This window comes from Entelurus aequoreus, linkage group LG25, assembly GCF_033978785.1.
Source record: "Entelurus aequoreus isolate RoL-2023_Sb linkage group LG25, RoL_Eaeq_v1.1, whole genome shotgun sequence".
NCBI classification, from domain to species: Eukaryota; Metazoa; Chordata; class Actinopteri; order Syngnathiformes; family Syngnathidae; genus Entelurus; species Entelurus aequoreus.
Genome location: NC_084755.1, coordinates 27,599,979 through 27,624,658, shown reverse-complemented (window position 1 = coordinate 27,624,658; position 24,680 = coordinate 27,599,979). Strand labels below are relative to the sequence as shown.

The 24,680-nt window shown below is 36.1% G+C and overlaps 1 protein-coding gene across 1 annotated transcript in view; it reads right to left on the bottom strand.

Moving 5' to 3' along the window:
• The window catches only part of LOC133642298 (ral guanine nucleotide dissociation stimulator-like 1), a 52,388-nt gene that overhangs the window by 27,409 nt on the left and 299 nt on the right, over window positions 1-24,680 (bottom strand). The window contains exons 2-8 of the mRNA XM_062036416.1: window positions 14,413-14,705; window positions 10,182-10,226; window positions 9,823-10,025; window positions 9,599-9,750; window positions 6,402-6,650; window positions 3,758-3,861; window positions 3,372-3,456 (exon numbers count right to left, since the gene is read on the bottom strand). Of these exons, the coding sequence (XP_061892400.1) occupies window positions 3,372-3,456; window positions 3,758-3,861; window positions 6,402-6,650; window positions 9,599-9,750; window positions 9,823-10,025; window positions 10,182-10,226; window positions 14,413-14,705 (1,131 nt within the window). The remainder of the gene's footprint in view (window positions 1-3,371; window positions 3,457-3,757; window positions 3,862-6,401; window positions 6,651-9,598; window positions 9,751-9,822; window positions 10,026-10,181; window positions 10,227-14,412; window positions 14,706-24,680) is intronic.

Sequence of the window (24,680 nt, the reverse complement as noted above, 5' to 3'; positions counted from 1 at the left end):
CTTTTATTTACAAAAAAAAAAGTATGGCCACTCAGTCAACATTGACAACAACATGACAAAATATTCTGTAACAATGTAAACATTTAAAACTTTTAACATTTAACAAAATTAAAAGTAGCTTATTTGCTTTTTAATGTGCAAATATAAAAGTAAACATCCAGTGCAAATCTTAATATTCTGCAATAGTATAAGCATTTCAAAAGTAAAAGTATTGCTTATTTTGCTTTAAAATGTGCAAAGATAAACATCCAATACAAAAAAGTGCAAAACGAAATATTCTGTAACAAAAGTGTAAACATTTCAACAAAAGTGAAAGTATTGCTTATTTGCTAAAATGTGCAAAAATAAAGATAAACATCAATACAAAAAAGTGCCAATCTAAATATTCTGGAGCACTGTAAACATTAAGTATTGCTTTTAAAATGTGCAAAATAAACATCCAGTCCAACACAGTACACAATAACCAATTCTACTCATTCCAGTGAGTGACTAACAGTTGTAATGAAGAAAGGTTAGCATGTCTACTTGCTTTGCTTCTTTTCTTGTTTACAATATTCCCAGCAGCTGAATATAGGCGCTCAGAAGGGGTCGATGTGGCTGGAACTGAGAGGTAATTAGCCTTCACCTCAAGCCAGGACTGCGAGTGAGCTGAGCTGCAGTTTAAGTTTCTAGTAGGTCAACGGGCTCATAGTGATGTTACTAGTAGTTGACTGGGAGGTGTTTATTATCATTTGGGGAGAGTCCGCTGCCTGATGCTCACCTGCTAAACACCTATCTGCTCCACGCTGAAGCGCTGACTACATGCGCTCTGAATACGCACTGCTGATTGGCTGATAATGCTTCGTGTGTACCAATCAGATGGTTGTATGGGTGGGACAATGCTGCGTGTGTACCAATCAGATGGTTGTATGGGTGGGACAATGCTGCGTGCTGAGACAGAGGCAACCGCAGAAGGAGCAAAGCAACTTGTTAAGACTTTAGCAGCTAAAGTTAGCTTTAGCTTAGAAACTCGTTCGGTACACCCCCGTACCGAACCGAAAGCCCCGTACCGAAACGGTTCAATACAAAACACATAACGTTACACCCCTAGCAGATACAAATGACACATTCATGTTTTTGTGTAATGATGACAACGTATGCTAACGCGGACGATTGACTAGTTGATGGTTGATGGTTTTCTTTTCAAATGTTCGTTCATAGCCGTTGTGCTGCTATGATAGGCCATTTACGCTCGACACAGCGTGCATACAACAACATTATTAGGCTGTGTATTGAAATACTCCCACACTTTTGACGACTTTTGGCGTGCGTTTTTCCCCTCGCTCGCACAGTCTGCTTTGCGCTCCACCATGACGGTAGTGTGACGTAATTATGCGACGCGTCGACGCACAAAAACGGCGTCGACGTATTTACATAACCGATGACGTCGACTACGTCGACGCGTCGTTTCAGCCTTAATGTGAATCGATTATTTTATGCACCCCAATAGGTCATGTTGTCTAGATCGCTTTTAAATGTCGCCTAGAAAAGGTGGTACTAATTATATTTGTGTGCTGCAACATGACAAATTGCCAGAGGTTGGACCATATGATGTCGTAAATATGTTAATTTTTTAACTACCATCGCCACCTTGTGGTGAAAAATTATAACCGTCATAACTTACTTCCTTCCATATGTTCCAATCTTCCCAAACTTTTTGATGGTGGGTTGGGGTGTTAACTCTGGGACTTAACTGCATGGCAACCATTATCGCCCCCTGTGGTGAAAAATTATAACAGTAATACTTTCCTGACGTTTTTGGTGGCGGGTCGGAGTATTGGGTGGGATGCAACTGCATTACTGCAGTGGCGACATTATCGCCCCCTTGTGGTTTTTGGTGGGATGCAACTGCATTACTGCAGTGGCGACATCATCGCCCCCTTGTGGTTTTTGGTGGGATGCAACTGCATTACTGCAGTGGCGACATTATCGCCCCCTTGTGGTTTTTGGTGGGATCCAAATGCATTACTGCAGTGGGGACATTATCGCCCCCTTGTGGTGGAAAATTATAACAGTCATACCTTCCATAAACATGCTCTGATCCACCTGAAATGATGGTGGGTTGAGGTGTTGGGTGGGACGCAACTGCATGACTACTGCGCCCCCCTTGTGGTGAAAAAGTATAATGGTCATACCTTTCTTCCACATGCTCCAATCTTCCTGAATATTTCTATGGTGGTTCGGGTTGTTGGGTGCAACTACTGTGGCGCCGTTATCACCCCCTTGTGATGAAAAACTATAACAGTATCAACTTCTCTACACTTGCTCCAATCTTTCTGACGTTTTTAATGGTGGGTCGAAGTATTGGGTGGGATGCAACTGCATTACTACAGTGGCGACATTATCGCCCCCTTGTGGTGGAAAATTATAACAGTCATACCTTCCATAAACATGCTCTGATCCAACTGAAATTTTGATGGTGGGTTGAGGTGTTGGGTGGGACGCAAGTGCATGACTACTGCGCCCCACCCTTGTGGTGAAAAACTGTCATACCGTTCTTCCACATGCTCCAATCTTCCTGAATTTTTTTTTTCGGTGGGTCCATGTGCTGGATGGGACCCAGCTGCATGACTACCGCAGCGCCTTTATCGCCCCCTTTTGATGAAAAACTATAACAGTATTAACCTCCTTGCACTTGCTCCGATTTTCCTGATTTTTTTGATGGTGGGTTGGAGTATTGGGTGGGATGCAACTGCATTACTGCAGTGGCGACATTATCACCCCCTTGTGATGGAAAATTATAACAGTCATACCTTCCATAAACATGCTCTGATCCACCTGAACTTTTTGATGGTGGGTTGTGGTGTTGGGTGGGAGGCAACTGCGTGACTACTGCACCCCCCTTGTGGTAAAAAATTATAACTGTCATACCTTTCTTCCACATGCTCCAATCTTCCTTAATTTTTTTATGGTGGGTCAAAGTGTTGGGTAGGACATTATACCCACTTGTGGTAGAAAATTATAAGTCATACTTTCCATAAACATGCTCCAATCCACCTGAAATTTTTATGGGTTGTTGGGTGGGATGCAACTGCATGACTATTACGGCGCCTTTATCACCCCCTTGTGGTGAAAAACTATGACAGTATTAACGTCCTTACACTTGCTCCGATCTTCCTGAAATTTTTCATGGTAAATTGAGTATTGGGTGGGATGCAACTGCATTGGCACCAATGCAGCCCCCTTGCGGTGGAAAACTATAACAGTCACAACTTCCTTATAGACGCGCCGATCTGTCTGAAATTTTTAATGGTGGGTCGGGGTGAAGGGAGGCCCGTTCAACGCTACTAACAGCTTTAATTTTGTTTATTATTTAGCTATTTTGGTCTCACCTCCATCAGGAGTGCTCTGTTGGTGAGGAGACAGTTTTCATCAGGGAAGCTTTCACAGAGGTTATCAAATGTTGCCATGCTGTCCCTGCAAAAACAAAAAACAATGTTTAGTGAGTGACTATTTCATGTAATGATTAACTAATGCTTTGTCCAAGTGCGGGTGTTATGTCACGGACAAAACACTATCAAGGTTTGCCTTTGTTATCCTTTGCCACTTTGCTAGCTTACTGCAATGCTCACGACCCACCCTCTAATGTGGGTCACTCGAAAGCAGGTAATGCGCTGACGTTGCCCTAGGCCAAGGTTTAACGCTCTCATTAAAATATAGTTATGACACGCGACATAAAACCTAGTTGTGTACGGCAGGAATGACCGTCTGAATTCACCTGCCGACTGCAGCCCAGGTCTTTCTCAGTCTGTAGACCGCGTTGGATTGAAGGGCGGACAGGATTGCCCTGAGTGAGGAGAAGTTCTTCAAACTGCGACACTCCTACAGAGAAACACCAGAAAAGAAGTCAATGGAACGTAAACCTATTGGAATAATTGTCAATGCAATATGCAGGTTTTTCTTGTTGAGTTAAAGGGGACCTTTAATACAAAACCAACTTTTCTTACCTTTAGGTGAACGTTTTTGTGTATTTGGGATCTGCATAAATCCCGAAAATGTGAAGTCAAAACATACAGGCATGGCGGAGATATTTATAAAAAAATCTTGCCTTCCTTCATCGGATTATCCATATATGGAAGAAATTTACCCAAAGTGCTTTGCGCGAATCCGCCATTGCAGTCCTTTTTCTCTATCCTCTTGTTGTGGGGCAGACTGGCTCGTACATGCACATGTATCCTCCGCTGTTGCAATTTCTGATACAAAGCAGCGTATAGTTCGAACTTAATCTGTCAGTAGACTCGCTATGGAGGTGTTAAAAACTACAACAAAGATGTCTGGGAGAAGATAGCAAAACAGTGCATCATCAAGAGACCTTCCGAAAGAAAAGGGTCTGTAAAACATAATCAATACAAAATTTTGACCAAAGAACCACCATTACATGTTATGTAGACCAGTGTTTCTTAACCATAGGGCCGCCTATCCGTTTCTCAGTTGTAAGACTACTCGGTTGTAATACACTTTTCCACCACTTGTGGCCATAATGACAATCTCAAACAAAAATAAGTTTTTTAAGCACAAAAAATATGACTAAAACGGTGAAGCTGTACTTTTTTTTATTGACAGTTTAGTTAAGAAAAATAATTATTATTAATTTTGTTTATTTTAGCACAACATATATTTTTATGAGTCCATTTGTATGTAGTATATTTGTTTAGTAATTATTTGCGTAATCAGCCTAACCTAAGTAAATAATAACGACTAGGGATGATGTTTGATAAGAAATTATCGAGTTCGAGCCTATTATCGAATCCTCTTATCGAACCGATTCCTTATCGATTCTCTTATCGAGTCCAGATAGGTTGTTGTATATGGAAAAAAACACACAATATTTGGTTTAACAAAAGCTCACTTTTATTATATAAGAAAAAAATAAAATCTAATAAATACATAAATATTGACTGTTACCCCCCTAAAAAAATAAATAAAATAAATAAATATTGACTGTTGTTACCCAAAGTATATTAAGTGGGATTTTTCAGAAAAACAAATATATACAGTAACACAAAAACAACCTGTCTCTGTGATCACTATAGGTGTATAAATAATAATATAATGTTAAATAAAATCAGTCCCTTGGGCACAAAACTTAAAATAATACAGCTCTCCAAAAAGTGCACTTCTGCTGCTATTTGACATAACTGTTTGTTATGATGCTTTGACATTTTTGCACTTCATTTCTTTATTGAAAGAAAATTCTATGAAGAGAAAAGTTGTTTGCAAATGTGGTTACAATGCTAAAAAATGAAAAGTTAAAACTAAAAAAAGAAATACACTTTATTGAGTTAACATTATTTATTTATAGGGTAGATAGATGTGATGTTATGTTATGAGCTAGGGAATATAACAACTACACTACCCAGCATGCAACGGGAGTGACGAGCATGCGCTGTAGCCCCGAAAAGTGTTGTTGCTTGTCGTCACCCGGCAGCTAAGAATGAGGTTATGAGCACGCTGTGAAAGTAAACGTCAAGAACTCAGCCAACACGCCTCGTCTGCATTATTTATAATTAGACAGACAACACATATACAGTGTGATTTTGTTTTGTTTACAAGGAAAGAAAAACAAAAGTTAAAAAAGGGAGATTTCATATATGTTGTGTATATATATGTATGTGCTGCGGTTGCTTTAAGAACGTTGCGACAGCTGCTGTAAAGGAGGTGCGTTGCTAGCCTGGTTGCTATGTTTCCGGTTGGTCGTAAAAGTGTTCGTCATGTGTTTGTACCCTGCTCAAATCTCTCAGTAAAGTTATTCATTGGATTATACCTTTTGTTTTGAACTTTATTACACCTTGGAGCGCTTTTTCAGGTTCATTTTTTTCCTGCTTTCCCTATCTGCGCCTAATGACTGAGCTACGTGACGTTATTTCTTGTAATGTCTCAAGGGGCATTTCTGGTCGGGACGGGATTCGTTCCCAGCGATTTGAATAAAGAACCAACTCTTTTTCTTTACTATAGTGGTCTCGATAACGGGTACCGGTTCTCAAAAAGGGATTCGAGTCCGAGGACTCGGTTCTTTTCTTATCGAACAACCGGGAAAACCGGTTTCGAGTATCATCCCTAATAACGACTAAATAAACAATAATCTTTTTTTCATACCACTGATGGAAGTAGGTTGGATATAATTTAATATGATTAAAATCAAGAGTAAGATTACAAATTCAGTGTTAGTATTTGAGTGAACCCCTTCAGTTGTGGAAAAGTTGGGCCCCGAGGTCAAAAAGATTAGGAACCCCTGATGTAGACCAGAAGAAAGTTTTAAATGTCGAAAAAAAAAATCATAATTCCTCTCTAAGGCCAACTGGTCCTGGCCAAAACCCAAATCCGATCACTTATGGACTGATGCTAATTTGACAAGCACTCACCTGTGCTATTCTGATCCATTTCTCGATGATGCGAGCTCGATGAGGCGGGGCCGTGGGAGGCAAGCAGGAGGAAGTGGGACTGGAGGCGCCACATGTGGGGCGGCACAGCAGCGACACGATGACCAGGTTGGTGATGGCATTGAACTGCGCGACGGTGGCCCTGATGGTGGGGGACATGTTCTCCTTCTTGTCCCTTTGTGACCAGATGCAGCCTAAACATTGGTATGGAGCCACCTTGACAAATAAGGCCTGAAAAGAAACGACTATTAGCCTGATTAACACAATAGATCTGAAGTAGAGTTCGTAAGTCTTGCATTTGTGCCAGTTCCCTGAACAGCTATTGGTTGAAAAATTCTAACACTTTGTCTGTGGTCACTGGCGAAAGGATTAAACCGAACCCTCTAAGTGGACTATAGCACCTCAGTCATCTACCCTTAGCAAATCCTCAAATAATATTGTAGCATTCACTACTTTGTTGGCGAGAAGATTCATCGTGTTCAATTGGAAGGCAACAGCGCCCCCTGGCCACACCCGCTGGATTAAAGATGTTCTGTATTTTCTCAAACAGGAGAAGATTAATTTAGTTAGTTTAGTTAGACAAGTGGTGTTCCTCAAGGTTCCATCTTAGGTCCTCTCTTTGTCATCGTTTGTTCAACTTCTTTAGTTAGACTAGTGGTGTTCCTCAAGGTTCCATCTTACGACCTCTCTTTGTCATCATTTGTTCAACTTCTTTAGTTAGACTAGTGGTGTTCCTCAAGGTTCCATTTTAGGTCCTCTCTTTGTCATCATCTGTTCAACTTCTTTAGCTATATTAGTGGTGTTCCTCAAGGTTACATCTAGGTCCTCTCTTTGTCATTATTTGTTCAACTTCTTTAGCTAGACTAGTGGTGTTCCTCAAGGTTCCATCTTAGGTCCTCTCTTTGTCTGACATTGAATGGATGTTTTGCAAGGTTTCAAGAACTGTGGGGTGCCTTTCTGAGATATGTAGAAGAAACTAAACTTAACCCCGTTTGAAAAACAATTGAAATGTGGGTGGTTGGTGAGCCTTTTGTGTGCGTGTGGGTTGGTATATCTCTGAGGCCATTCAGGGATGCAGCTGTCTGTGGTTTTATGTTGACATCTGCCTGTAGTTTCTGTCTTTATTTAGTAATTTTTTTATTATTTATTATAATTTTTTGGGGTGTTTTTAGTTTACTTGTTGGGGGGAAAAAAGCATTTAATGTTTGTTGGACAATTCATGTCATTTTTATATGTCTGAAAATTAATAAACAAATGTTTATAAAACCAAAAAAAAAAATAGAACGTTTTGTTTGACACTGTCACAGACAACTTGAATTAAAATAGGAATGTCCCGACCAACCTTTTTGGCCTCTGATTCTGATTCGATTTTTAACCGTCAGGTCCGTTTCGATTTTGAGTCCCGATCCCATACTTTGACAAATAATTATAGAACTGAAAATGTTTTATGGCAAGTAACTAAAGTAAACACAGTAACATTATTTTATTACATTTATAATTTTCTGGAAATGTATTAAATTTGTGGTATTGAAAGCTACATAAAGTTATTTTTTGCAAAAAAAAGTAGCTAATATACCATAACAGCAAAAAAGCATAAACTAGTATTGGCTGATATTTAAATCATCATCAAAGCCTTCATGTATCCTGAGTAGGGTTGGGTATCGAGTATCGCGTATCGATTGGAACCGGGACTAACTTTCCGATTCTCCCGGAATCGTTCAAAAGTTGAAATTTCGATTCGTAGTTTCGATACCCAGTCTGCCGACCGGAAAAAAATAATAAGTCCACCGACCGGAAGAAGAAGCCGCTGAACACCAACGAAGAAGCGCCCACCGCCGGAAGTGTTAGCATAGCCGAGCCTATGTAGCCGAGCGAGTCAGTCAAGCATGGATAGCGGGCGTCGGCGGTCGAAAGTGTGGCTTTATTTTACTAAAAAAAATGAAATATCGGCGAAATATAACACGTGCGACAGGACTGTTTCGTGCTTAGGAGGGTGCACGTCGAACATGATGAAGCACCTCCGAGTTCATGAAGTACAAATATATGCACGTCCCGTCTTCGACGCGCTGCGCCGACCGTCCTCCTCCTGCTGTCAGATCTCGCTTTCTCCTATTTATGCCTTCAAGCTTCTTCCACACCCAGCGAACGTGTATTTTCCACAGCAGGAGACACTATCTGTCCAGAACGCTCACGCATCCGCCTGAGAAGGCGGATATGGTCATTTTCCTAAACAAGAACTGTCTCTGATTTTATACTGTACCTGCTGCTAATCTGGACTGGGTTTTGCAAGTTGTTTCTTATTGTTTATTTGCTTTTCTGCACCAGGTTAGCCCATCAGTGGGAGCACGGTAACATGTTTAAGTACCTGCAGCATCATACACTTGTGTGTGTAAATGTGTTTTCATGAGGTTTCCTGCAGCATCATACACTTATGTGTAAATGTGTTTTCATGAGGTTTTCAAAAATAAAGCTCTCTTGAGGAAAGTGTACCCCTGTGAAAATGTATTTATAATATTTATTTTCAAGTTCATAGATTTGATATTTATATTCTAGTTGAAAACAGCCCTGTGAGGAATTTATAGTAAAGTTCATAAAAAGTTAATAGAATTAAAATTGATGGAGAATGTCAGACTATTTCATTCAGAAAGACTGTATGTAGGTTAGCTAGCTCATTTAAAATATCCAAAACTTTTTTTTTGACCCTGCCTCTTAAAAGAATCGGAATCGAGAATCGTCAGGAATTGGAATCGGAATCGTTCGAATTCAAACGATACCCAACCCTAATCCTGAGTGTGTAAAAACAATAACAAAAACGAAAAATTTTTGTAATAATAACAACAGGAAAATTTAAATGTTTCGGTCCGTACACGAATCACAGTATTGTTCACATACTGATACTATACTAGGTATCGATAGTTTCGACATCTGGATCAATCACCCCTACTTTACATTGAAGCTTTAGCGGTAAGCTTTTAAGTATTTAGCATGCTTAGCCATTGGTATTAGTTTTGTCCTCCAGTGATAATGGAAGAAACTTAGTTCATTAGTATTTTAGAAGCGGCTTCACACTGTGGCTAGACAACGTATTTCTTGCAGCTGTCCCATAATCGGGACATCTCTATTAAGCAACATGAGAGGGTCAGAATGGCTAACAAGGTTTGAACAGTTCTCTCACGTACAGAATCAATGCGGGTGAGTTGCTGTGCAATGGCTCCAGCTGAGAAATCCAAAATGTCTCCTTGATCTGGAGAGTTTTCACATCCTGAATCCTCATCACTTGAAAGCTGCTTGTCTTGCTCCTCGTCGGCCGTTCTCGCATTTGTCTCAGCTTCTGAGGAATCATCACGTAAAAATAAGCAATGCAATATCGCATTCATGTCATTTAAGTGGGATGGAGGACTACCTTCTTTCTGGAACCTTTTTAGCAGGTTTTCAGCCTGGCCAGCCAGAGAACAAAAGTTAGGCTGAGAGCGCATTTGGTCATGAACAGCACAGCTGAGCCTGAGGTGATCCAAAAGGAGTCGGAGCCCCGAGTGCAGCGGAGGGTCTCTGAAGTCCTCGCTGTACTCATCCAACCATGTCTGGACAAAGGCCAACAACGGTGGACTAGGAAGACAATCATCACCTTCATTATTCATTTGTAATTCATTTCAAAGACACTTGCTGGCAGAAGAGTTGACATGTTGTGCGAGGAATTCTCAACAATGATGGGATGACAAAACACATACTAAACAAAGTACATCATAGAAGCCATCCACTTACCTCAAGTTGCATTCAATCGCGTCCAATTGTGACGCTGCGCCGTCTCTGCAGGGCGACAATTTAAAAAAAACATATCATTAATTTGTGCCTGGATTTTCCAAAAAATAAATTAAAAAAAAAACTATATACATGTGTGTATATATATATATATATATATATATATATATACAGGGTCCCAGCTATGGGTTAAATAGCATTTCAAAGACCTCAACGGTGGAAGTGGCGGAGGATGACACTGCATGTCACAACGGCACTGAAGGCGGATGAAGGCTGCAACAGAGGGTGGTCTCCAGTCGTCATGGATCCATGCCACTGGATCAAGGCCCCTCTCTGCCAAGGACCGTGTGGTGGCTGCAGGCGCATCAGTCTCCCCACGCTAAAAGACGTCAGGCGCAGGCGTCCTCCCGAATGGGAACCCATCCATTCTGAGGAGTCATACTCGACTACGAGTGACTGCCAGAGATATACAGTATATATATATATATATATATATATATATATATATATATATATATATATACAGTATATATATATATATATATATATACAGTATATATATATATATATATATATATATATATATATATATATATATATATATATATATATATATATATATATATATATATATATATATATATATATCGTCGAGGTTTCTGTGGTTTATCCGTTATACAGTGCTCAAAACAGGCTTGTAGGGATGATATAGCCTCTGTGTTTCTTCCTGACCTAATGTGTGTATGTGTGTATATATATATATATATATATATATATATATATGTATATATATATATATATATATATATATGTATATATATATATATATATATATATATATATATATATATATATATATATATATATATATATATATATATATATATATATATATATATATATATATATATATATATATGCCAAAAGTTTGGACACACCTTCTCATTCAATTTCATGACTATTACATTATAGATTGTCACTGACGGCATCACAGCTAAGAATGAACACATGTGGAGTTATGTACTTAACAAAAAAAAGGTGAAATAACTGAAAACATGTTTTATATCCTAGTTTCTTCAAAATAACCACCGTTTGCTCTGATTACTGCTTTGCACACTCTTGGCATTCTCCCGATGAGCTTCAAGAGGTAGTCACCTGAAATGGTTTTCACTTCCCAGGTGTGCTTGAAAGCTCATACAGTAGAAAAAATACATTTATATTAGATAACAAGTCATAATTTAAAATATGGGGTCCATAATATGAATTTGTTTTAACTATTAAATTAACTTAAAATTGACATTTTGGTGAATAATGGCAATTCTGGGACGTTGTCAAAGCTTATGAGATACAATGCAAGTGTAAGCCACTGTGATTATTATTGTTTTATTGTCAATGGCTGTAAAAGTGCTAGAAAGGATAAGGGACAATAACAGTTATATATAATATATATATATATATATATATATATATATATATATATATATATATATATATATATATATATATATATATATATATATATATATATATATACAGGGTTTCCTCTCGACTGCCAATATACCTGTGGTGGTGGGGGTGTGGTCATAGGCGTGGTCACATGATATCATCGAATAATTTGCCTAATCTGCAATGATATGAATTTTCTTTAAAAAAAAAAATGTCACTAGTGTTTTTTTAAAATTGACTCTCCTTAGTTTTGTGAAATTATTATTGCTTTTTAAAATGTCCTTTTTAAATACATAAAAATGCAGTCGATTGTATAAAAAGGCTAGAAAATGTATACATACATTTAAATACACATCTGTTATTATTAATTAGTATTAAGATATATTTGTATATCGGTTTGCCATATTTTCAATTGTTGCTTATTGTACAGTGTACTTTTGAGATTTGTTTCCAGTGTCATTCGAGATACTTTCAATTACTTTTTTTTAAAAATCAAAAAGAACTAGCAACAAATCTAATCTTCTTCTGGTAGCATTGATATTTTTAAAATATTTAGCCATTTTATGCTTGAAAATGCTTTATTTAGGACCAAATAAATTATAAAATGTGCTTTAAAAATATATAGAGTATATATAAATATATACAACGGTATAATATTATCTTTGCGTTTGTGTTATATGTGAAAAAAATAGTTGTTGGTGAGCTTCATTAATAACTAGATGAGGCAATTCCTGAAGGAATTGCATGTGAATGTTCCAATGCTGAAGTTGAACTGAAATGCTGACAGAATGTGATATGAATGTAAAAATAGTTTGAATGTTGGAATGGTTTGAATGTTGAAGACTTAGAATTTCCAGGAAAACCGGAATTTGGTTTGGAACTTGGGAAAGTGTTAGTTTGAATGTGCAGAATGAGTGGAATATGTTGATGTTGGAATGGTTTGAATAGGTTGAAAAATGTGGGAATTAAGCTACTTGGAAAAATGTCCTATTCATTTCAATAAGAACTTCCTGAAAATTTGGGGATTTTGGGAAAAGCGAGATTTTTTGAAAATGATTAATAGTATTAATGTCCTGAATGAGCTGAATTGGTTGGTGTTGGAATTGTTTAAATCGGTCAAGAAATGTTGAAGTAGTAACAGTTTATTCATTGAAAAGGGGTATTACGGAATTTGGGGGAAACCGGGACTTTTTCAAGTTCTTAAACCAACTTGTTTTTTTGTCCTGACTAAGAGGAATGTTTTGACAGTGGAACGTTTGAAGTGGGTTGAACAAATAGTCATTGCACTAAAAAAGGTTGGAAATAAGGTTAGAAAATAACAGGAATTCCTGGAAATGTGTTGAATGTGGAAAAATGGTTGTTTAAATGTCTAGGATGAATTGAATGTGTTGAAGGTTTGAAACTGTTGAAAAATGTGGGAATTGTTGAAGTTTGAAAAATGAACAATTAATTTGGAACAGGGAAAATGTCCTGAAAAACTGGGAATTCTAGGAAATCCAGGAATTTTTTTTAATAGATGTTGAAAGGGAGCACACAGTTCTTGAACATATTGAATATTTTGAAGTTGGAACGGTTTAAATCGGATAAAAAATGTGGGGGAGTTGTGGAACCACATTTCAATGGGAATTACATGGAAATTTGGGAATTTTTTGGAAAATGCTAAAATATTTTAATGTCCTGAATGGTTGGTGTTGGAATTTTTTAAATCATGTTTAATTGAGAAATGGTATTAATGGGGAAAATTTTGACCATACCCCAATACCATTTGTGACCATGTCCTGCTGGCACAAATGTCCCGAAAACCTGGGAATTCTAGGAAATCTGGGAATTTTTTAAATAATTGTTGAAACACACAATTCCTGAACAGGCTAAATATTTATAAGTTGGAACGGTTTGAATCGGATAAAAAATGTGGGCGTTGTGGAACTTTGAAAAATGTCCCATTCATTTCAATGGGAATTACATTGAAATTTGGGATTTTTTTGGAAATTTGGGAATTTTTGGGAAAATGCGAAAACATTTTAATGTTCTGATGGATGGTGTTGGAATTTTTCAAAACGGTCGAGAAATGTTGAAGTAGTAACATGTTGAATTGAGAAATGGTATTACGCAATTCCTGGAATTTTGGGAAACCGGGAATTTTTCCAGTTCATAAAACAACTTTGTTTTTTGTCCTCATTAAGCGGAATGTTTTGAAAGTGGAACGGTTAAAGTGGGTTGACAAATGTGGAAGGAGTAGTCGCCAGAAAAAAGGGTAAAAATAGGGTTTGGAAAACTAGGAATTCTGGGAATTCCTGGAATTTTTCAGAAATTGGAAAAATTATATTTTGAATGTTCAGGATGAGTGGAATATGTTGAAGGTGTAATGGTTTGAATCCGTAAAAAATGTGGAAATGGTGGATGCTTGAAAAATGGCCAATTCATTTTGAATGGGAAAAATGTCCCGGAAAACCTGGAATTCTGGGAGATCTGGGAATTTTTGGAATTTGTTAAGGGAAATCCCGCGATTCCCGAATAGGCTGAACAGTTTGAAGTTGGAACGGTTTGAATCGGATGAAAAATGTGGAAGGTAGGGCACGGCAAAATCTGCAGACGAAGAAGAAGTAAAACCGAATGTGTGAATGCTTTGGAGCACCAACAAAAATAGCTGCGGACCAAAAATGTCTCCCTCGGTCACACTTTGCACACCACCACTTTATAGTTATTTGAGACACGCTTTTGCTACCTGTTATTTTTACTGTGCAGACATGACACTTGCAGTGTGGTGTAAAGAAACGTGTCATTGTACCGATGAAAGATGAGCTCCAGAAGCTTTGCCGTGCTGGTGAAGGTTCTGTAAGTGGCAAGGAAGATCCTGCTGTAGTCCTGCTGCTCCACACAGGCGGGCTCAAGGAGGTGACTCACAAGCTTTTGCAGACCGGCCGCCTTCAGACGGCGAACTTTGACGGTTCGGTACTGGACGAAAGCGCAGGACGGATTGGCATCGCCGGGGTGGGGCGGGGAAGGGACGGGCACGCGATGCAGGGTGACCCCGTAAACTGCACCGTCCTCGCATTCTTCACCCCACTCCTGCACCGGGTTCTGTGGATTGCAAGGAGCAAAAGCGGAGATTATCTAAAACGCATTTGTCAAACTCAAGTCATTTTATGTGGCTTGCCAACGCCTGGAAATAAAATGCATCAATAAAGTACTACTTTCCATTTGGACAGAAAAAAAATGTACTTATTGCATGTAATTGCATATATTTTTATTCAGTATCTAATAATGTAGCAAACACTTTATTGTTATACTTTCCTCCAGAAGGTCTTATCTTTGTCCATGTGATGTCAGATGAAACAACAACTGAGCTCTTTGTAATTATAACATAGTGTTTGTTACATTATTAGATATTATTGAATACAAATATACAGTCGTGGTCAAAAGTTTACATACACTTGTAAAGAACATAATGTCATGGCTGTCTTGAGTTTCCAATAATTTCTACAACTCTTATTTTTTTGTGATAGTGATTGGAGCACATACTTGGTCACCAAAAACATTCATTAAGCTTGGTTCTTTCATGAATTTATTATGGGTCTACTGAAAATGTGACCAAATCTGTTGGGTCAAAAGTATACATACAGCAATGTTAATATTTGGTTACATGTCCCTTGGCAAGTTTCACTCCAATAAGGTGCTTTTGGTAGCCATCCACAAGCTTCTGGCAAGCTTCTGCTTGAATTTTTGACCACTCCTCTTGACAAAATTGGTGCAGTGCAGCTAAATTTGTTGGTTTTCTGACATGGACTTGTTTCTTCAGCATTGTCCACACCTTTAAGTCAGGACTTTGGGAAGGCCATTCTAAAACCTTAATTCTAGCCTGATTTAGCCATTCCTTTACCACTTTTGATGTGTGTTTGGGGTCATTTTCCTGTTGGAACACCCAACTGCGCCCAAGACCCAACCTCCGGGCTGATGATTTTAGGTTGTCCTGAAGAATTTGGACTTAATCCTCCTTTTTTCATTGTCCCATTTACTCTCTGTAAAGCACCAGTTATATTGGCAGCAAAAAAGGCCCAGAGCATAATACTACCACCACCATGCTTGATGGTAGGCATGGTGTTCCTGGGATTAAAGGCTTCACCTTTTCTCCTCCAAACATATTGCTGGGTATTGTGGCCAAACAGCTCAATTTTTGTTTCATCTGACCACAGAACTTTCCTCCAGAAGGTCTTATCTTTGTCCATGTGATCAGCAGCAAACTTTAGACGAGCCTTAAGGTGTTGCTTCTGGAGCAAGGGCTTCCTTCTTGCATGGTAGCCTCTCAGTCCATGGCGATGCAAAACACGCTTGACTGTGGACACTGACACCTGTTCTAGCAGCTTCCAAGTCATTGCAGACCTGCTTTTTGGTGGTTCTCGGTTGACTCTTGATCATCCTGACCAATTTTCTCTCAGCAGCAGGTTTTTGCTTGCGTTTTTTTTCCTGATCGTGGCAGTGACAAAACTGTGCCATGCACTTTGTACTTACAAACAATTGTCTGCACAGTTGCTCTTGGGACCTTAAGCTGCTTTCAAATGGCTCCAAGTGACTTTCCTGACTTGTTCAAGTCAATTATTCATTTTTTCAGATCTGTGCTGAGTTCCTTTGACTTTCCCATTGTCGCGTTTGTAACAGAGTCTAATGACTGCATCACATGAGCCCTATTTAAATGGGCTCAGAGAAGTCAACAGGTGTCGTCAATCATAATCACTCACATGAAGTTAAGAGGCCATGCCATGAAGCTAATTTGATTTGATTGTCACTTTTCTACATCACCAAAATTGATAATGTATGTTGCTGTATGTATACTTTTTACCCAGCAGATTTGGTCACATTTTCAGTAGACCCATAATAAATTCATAAAAGAACCAAACTTCATGAATGTTTTTTGTGACAAACAAGTATGTGCTCCAATCACTCTATCACAAAAAATAAGAGTTGTAGAAATTATTGGAAACTCAAGACAGCCTTGACATTATGTTCTTTACAAATGAATGTAAACTTTTGACCACGACTGTAAATATGATAAATGCATTGTTTTTGATAAAGCAAGCAGATTATGTAAAGTCTGTTTTCTTCGTAGTTGTGTGCGTGTAAAATAACGTGTGCCCTTTCAAAATGTGTTGCATAACTCAGGCGTCGATAACAATGCCTGCATGACCGCACACTAATCCATGTGGTGTGCACGCAAACGCCTTTATAATCTATAACGCTGCACTGAAAAGTCAGCAAGGAGACATGCAATGTTATGTACCACTCTGTGTTGAACCAAGCAATTACATTCAACGGAAGAAGCTGACAAAAAAAAAATCAAGATGCCTTTTCGAAACAAGTATCACACACACATCCATTGTCTTTGGTAGAAACTGCAGTCGTTTGTTTGCTGCACAGAAAGGAAACATTGTGTGCTTCTTGCAGCCATTGTGTCCATGCCCTGCTGGCACAAAGCACCACTATCAGTCAAATGTAAATACAGCGTTAGCCACGCATTTGTTGCCTTATCTGATCTCGCTCTTGACTTTCTTGCAAATACCCCAAGACATCGCCATTTACTTCCACGGTATGTTTTTGTTGATATTTACACTTGTCAGGGTAGGCGATACGGCCAATAGTGGTGTTGATTTGATACCAAGTAAACACAAGGCCAGCCAGTAATGCTGATACTAATACACAGACTTTTGTTTTGAAATTCTTTAAGATCTTTGAATAATTTTGCCTTTAATTTGTTGATAACGATCATAATTAGAATACAGAAATATTTCAGGCCAACAAAAAATATAATTACAAAATAGATAAAATATTATTTAAAAAAATTGGCAAAATAACCGACAAAAAAAAATCAAAGAAAGCCATTTTGATATTTTTATAGATTAAAAAACGTTATACACATTTTTTATTTCATTTATTTATTTGCAACACTTAAAAAACAAATATAGCATCTCCAATACAATATCCTCATGTGAGAAATACAATAGGAATACTAAAAGAAAATAGAAAAAGTGTAGCATATAATGTTTTGCCAAATCTAAAGATGTCATTAGTATAAAATATTATGCTTTTTTGCCCTATTTTTCTTGCAATTCTTTTTGTTTACACTTGTTAGGGTGGGCGATACGGCAAATAGTGGTATTGATTTGATACCAAGTAAACGAAGGTCCAACCAGTATTGCTGATACTAATAGAGACTTTTAATTTGAAATTCTTCAAGGTTTTTCAATGATTTAGTGATTTTGCCTTTTAATTTGTTCATCGCAATCATAATTACAATAGAGAAATAGTTTAGGCAAACAAAAAATCTAATTACAAAATATATAAAATATGATTTTTTTTAAATTGGCAAAATATTTGTTGAGACACAAAAGACAAAAATACCGACCAAAAAAATAAAAGAATCCAGAGGCCATTTTGATATTTACATATGTATTTTTTTATTTTGTAAAAGGTTAAAAAAAACATGATTCACATGTTTTATCTCATTAATTTGTTTGTAACACTTAAAAAACTAATATAGCATCTCCAATACAATATCCTCATCTGAAAAATACAATAGGAATATTAAAATAAAATAAAATTTAAAAAAAAGTGTTAGTGTTAGTAGCATATGTTTTGCCAAATCTAAAGATGTCATTAGTATAAAAAAACGTATTCTTTTTTGCTCTAATCTTCTTGCAGTTAATATTTGTAGTGATTTGATACCAAGTAAACGCAGGTCCCACCAGTATTGCTGATACTAATACAGAGATTTTTAATTTGAAATTCTTCAACATCTTTAAATGATTTTGTGATTTTGCCTTTAATTTGTTAATTGTGATCATAATTACAATAGAGAAATAGTTCAGGCAAACAAAAAATCTAATTAAAAAATATATCAAATCTAATTTAAAAAATTGTCAAAATATTTGTTGAGACACAAAAGCCAAAATTACAGACAAAAATAAATAAAAGAATGCAGGGGCCATTTCAATATTTTTATATGTTTTTTATTTTTATTTTGTAAAAAGGTTAAAAAACATACACAGTTTTAATTTCATTAATTTATTTGGAACACTTAAAAAACAAATATAGCATCTCCAACAATATCCTCATGTGAGAAATTCAATAGGAATATTAAAAGAAAATAGAAGAAGTGTTAGTGTTAGAAGCATATAATGTTTTGGCAAATCTAAAGATGTCATTAGTATAACATATGTCCCGGGATGCAGAACGGACAACTCCGGACAAAGCGTGAAGGTAGGAGTATGATTTATTGTCATAAATCCTACAAATTACAAAAAGACAGGAACCAAACAAAAGGAAAGCGTGCCGTTCGCACGAAAAGCTAAAGAACCAAAACTTAGCACTGGAAACATAGGACTATGGACCTGGAACACTCACGAAACTGTGGCATGAAATAAACACGGATCAAGACAATATATTATGCTTTTTTGCTCCATTTTTCTTGCAGTTTGTTTTGTTTACACTTGTTAGGGTGGGCGATACGGCAAATAGTGGTATTGATTTGATACCAAGTAACGCAGGTCCAACTAGTATTGCTGATTCTAATAGAGACTTTTAATTTGAAATTCTTCAAGGTTTTTCAATGATATAGTGATTTTGCCTTTTAATTTGTTCATCGCGATCATAATTAAAAATAGAGAAATACTTCAGGCAAACAAAAAATCAAATTACCAAATATATAAAATATTATTTTTTTTAAATTGGCAAAATATTTGTTGAGGCACAAAAGACAAAAATACAGACAAAAAAAATAAAATAATACAGGGACCATTTTGATATTTTTATATGTATTTTTTTATTTTGCAAAAGGTTAAAAAAACGTTATACATATTTTTAATCTCGTTAATTTGTTTGTAACACTTAAAAAACTAATATAGCATCTCCAATATAATATCCTCATCTGAAAAATACAATAGGAATATTAAAAGAAAATAGAAAAAGTGTTAGTGTTAGAAGCATATAATGTTTTGCCAAATATAAAGATGTCATTAGAATAAAAAATGATGCTTTTTGCTATATTTTTCTTGCAGTTTTTTTTTTTTACACTTGTTAAGATGGGCTATACGGCAAATATTGGTATTGATTTGATAGCAAGTAAACGCCGGTCCAACCAGTATTGCTGATACTAAAACAGAGACTTTTAATTTGAAATTCTTCAAGGTTTTTCAATGATTTTGTGATTTTGTCTTTATTTTGTCAATCGCGATCATAATTACAGTAGAGAAATAGTTCAGGCCAACAAAAAATATAATTACAAAATATATCAAATATTATTTTAAAAAATTGGCAAAATATTTGTTGAGACAAAAAAAACAAAAATTTAAAAGAAAATAGAAAAAGTGTTCGAAAAGCAGCAGGAAAAAGCAAAAGCATATAATGTTCTGCCAGATCTAATAATATCATTAGAATAAAAAATAATGCTTTTTGCTGTTTTTGTTGCAGCTTTTTTTTGTTTACACTTGTTATGATGGGCGATACGGCCAATAATGGTATTGATTTGTTACCAAGTAAACGCAGGTCCAACCAGTGTTGCTGATACTAACACATAGACTTTCAATTTGAAATTCTTCAAGACCTTTAAAAATTGTTGGGATTTTGCCTTTAATTTGTTAATTGTGATCATAATTACAATAGAGAAATGTTCAGGCAAACAAAATATAATTACAAAATATATCAAATATTATAAAACATTTGTTGCTAAATATGTGTTGAGACACATAAGCAGGAAAAAAATCAAAGCATGATATTTTTTTTTGGGAGGCCTGCGTGGCTTTTTGAACATACTTTTAATTTCTGTCATGTATTTTGAACACTAAACAAAAAATATAACCTCTCCAATTCAAAATAGTCCTCTGGAAAAACAGTAGTAATTTTAAAAGAACATTTAAAAAAAAGAAAAGGGAAAAAGTAAAAGCATATAATGTACTGCCCCACCTAAAGCTAGATTCTTGTGTCTTTTGATGTCTTTTTGCTATATTTATACTGATTTAAATGTTACTTCTACATGTGCCAAGAAGGGCCAAACATGCCAGTGTTGCCAGACATACTATAACTATCTTATTCAGACCTTAATTTCCCCCCCTCTGTGATTTTCCTCTACTATTTTGTGACCCAAAATGCCATAATTTACAATAATTTGACCCCTTCAATACAGTACCATGAATTGATTTACGTAGACCCTTACTTAAACAAGTTGAAAAACGTATTCGGGTGTTACCATTTAGTGGTCAATTGTACGGAATATTTACTGAACTGTGCAATCTACTAATAAAAGTTTCAATCAATCAATCAATCAATCAGTATTAGCAAACGTAAACAGGATGTTTTGTCACTTAGTTAGCAACAAACGTCAAAAACATGTGGCCGTATTTTGATTCAAATTTCAGGAAATGTCAAAAACACGATTAGGAACGAGTGAATAAGATTTTGGGGGTGAGCCGGACAGTTTCTGCCTAGCTACCATAAGTTTATGTTACCGGCCGGAATTGCCTCCTCCCACAGAGACAAAGCGCCTGGATGACCGACAATAGGGTTTACTCTGTTTATTTAATTCCGCTACACAACAAATGCGCCCGGTTGCAAAGAGTAAACTCTCTTGCCGGCCGTTTGGAACAAAACACAGAACAAATACGCATGGACTTGGCAATTTCATTTATCCTTCGATTAGCCATTAGCTCACAAAGTTATGGGCGGACTTTGACGAAACGTTCAGGAAATGTCAAAAATTGGATGAGGAACAAGTGTTTACATTTGGGAAGCGATACGGATCACAGTCTGGATTCAGGATATTTTTATTTTTTTAAAGGATTCTGCAGTAATTTTCCTCAAATTACAATCAATTTAAGATATCGGTACGATAATTTGTCATTTTTCATCTGGCAACATTGGAAGGACCACTTTGGACACCCTTAACTTGTCCCCAGAAGTAACTTTTTGTTTGTACAACTTTACAACAATACATATATACACCTTTCTTTGTTTATAGTTTATATATTTAAGTTGTATTTACTCACAATGTATTTTATTTCCTAGTTGTCCAATTGCTCTTGTTATTATGTGTTGTACCGGTACCAAAATAATTTTGATACTTTTCGGTACTTTTCTAAATAAAGGGGACCACAAAAAATGGCATTATTGGCTTTATTTTAACAAAAAATCTTAGGGTACATTAAACATATGTTTATTATTGCAATTTTGTCCTTAAATAAAATAGTGAACATACTAGACAACTTGTCTTTTAGTAGTAAGTAAACAAACAAAGGCTCCTAATTAGTCTGCTGACGTATGCAGTAACATATTCTGTCATTTATCATTCTATTATTTTGTCAACATTATTAAGTACAAACTGTAAAAATTGATTATTAATCTACTTGTTCATTTACTGTTAATATCTGCTTACTTTCTCTTTTAACATCTTCTATCTACACTTCTGTTAAAATGTAATTATCATTTATTCTTCTTTTGTTGATACTTTACATTAGTTTTGGATGACGCCACAAATTTGGGTATCAATCCGATACCAAGTAGTTACAGGATCATACATTGGTCATATTCAAAGTCCTCGTGTGTCCAGGGACATATTTCCTGAATTTATAAACATAATATAAATTAAAAACAAAAGAAGATGTTGTGATGCCAAAAAATATCGACGTAATCATAGTAGTATTGACTAGATACGCTACTGTACTTGGTATTATTACAGTGAATGTTAGGTATAGATCCACCAATGACGTTTTTTTACATTTTGACGCCGGTGTGTAGCGAAGCATATTTAGCTATTCCTCGTCTTGCAGTGATGATATTTGTAAGAAATGTACTTTATTTGTCGCCATGGAGACAAGGATTAGTGATTTAGAAGTTGCTAAAACACTGCCAACTGGGGTGGATTTTAGCAGCTAGCTAGCTAGCCATGTCTTAAACCACCTCTTCATGAGGGAGTTTCAATGTTATAACTTCAACTTTATCTTTAGTTTTTAAGCCAAAATGCGTCCATTCTCCCTTTCCTGTCTACACACTGTGTCTGCTTGTAAGTACTCCGTGTGTGTGTGCTGCCAAACATGCTCCTCTGCTCGTAAACCAGCAATGACACGACGGTATAGTACCGTATATGACTCATTAGTATTGCGGTACTATACAACCCTATTATATACTATCTTTTGTATTTTTGGTATTGTCTACTACAGTGATTCTCAAACTGTGGTGTGCGTACAAACGCCAGAGAATGACTTGAATAAATACTCAACACAGTGTTGCTGTTCAAACTGTGGGTAATGTTACAGTGGGCAAAAATAGTACATACACTTGTTAAAGAAACTCTACTTTGTTTTTAATAAATACATAAGCCTACTAAGCTCCTGTGTTTTAATGTCAGTCATTATGGTTGTACTTGGAGAGCCAAGAGTTTTCTGAGGTGGTACTTGGTGGAAAAAGTTTGAGAACCACTGTTTGGCTACATTTTATGTATTATTTCTTCCTCCTCAATTGTGCCTTTGAGAGTGTTTTAGCTATTCTTTCCTCTGGTAATTAAGTTATATCAATGTATTATTATTATCATTACTGTGTCAAAAAATTTCCATTGCGGATCAATCGAGTTTGGCTAAATCTAACGATACATAAATACAACAATATCAACAGTGTGAATGTATAAACAACACAACAAAAACACAGATATAAGATCCTTACACTGGTATCAATCTGATACTACTATCGATATTTGGATCGATCTGCCCAACCCTGATTTACAATACATTTGAATATTCAATAATATTAAACTTCCAATAAATTGAATACAAATAAATGTTTTCGTTTGACTTATTACGTAATTATTAATTAACAACAAGTATTTTGGCTGTGTCTTGTAAATACAATTTTGTTGTATTTTATGTGGATAGTATGTGTAATATATTGGGAATATATGAGTTGTAGCTTGACAATTACTTTTATAAGTAATTGGCTATTTTTGGAATTCCATGAAACTATCACAAAATTAAGCAGACTTTTAGGTAGGGATGTCCGATAATGGCTTTTTGCCGATATCCGATATGCCGATATTGTCCAACTCTTTAATTACCGATACCGATATCAACCGATACCAATATCAACCGATATATACAGTCGTGGAATTAACACATTATTATGCCTAATTTGGACAACCAGGTATGGTGAAATAAGGTACTTTTTTAAAAAATGAATAAAATAAAATAAGATAAATAAATTAAAAACATTTTCTTGAATAAAAAAGAAAGTAAAACAATATAAAAACAGTTACATAGAAACTAGTAATTAATGAAAATTTGTAAAATGAACTGTTAAAGTTTAGTATTATTAGTGGACCAGCAGCACGCACAATCATGTGTGCTTACGGACTGTATCCCTTGCAGACTGTACTGATATATAATGATATATAATGTAGGAACCAGAATATTAATAACAGAAAGAAACAACCCTTTTGTGTGAATGAGTGTAAATGGGGTGGGTTGGTGCACTAATTGTAAGTGTATCTTGTGTTTTTTATGTGAACCTTTTCATTTACCTCAACTCTTTTTTCTTTGTTGTTGTTGTTTTTATTCAGTGACACTTATTTGTATGTTTGTGATTTTTATTTTTGTTGTTACCATTTTTTTTAAATTCCTTTTAGTTAGTTATTGTGATTCTCTATCTGCTTGTGGTGAAGAGGAAGACAGTACATTGCTACCCACTGTGACTGAAATGTTTTATTATTATTTTTCTGTAATTAAATTGTTATTTATTTATTTATTTATTTTTGTTTTTTTTCTTTGGGGGGAACAAAAAAAAAGTGTATGTTTTCTCAGTACCTGTATTATGTTTTCCCTGTCAAATGAATAAATACATATTACCAAAAAAAAGTGTTTTATGTCTAAAGAAAGGATGATTTAATGAGACTTTATGTAAACATTTAAGCTTTGTAGTTTGACAAAGCAGCAAGCTAACACAATATGAAAGGTTTTTAGGCACAACGAGTCATTATGACGCTGTTTGACACAGCAGTGTCATGTACTTTACAAACTATACACTAAC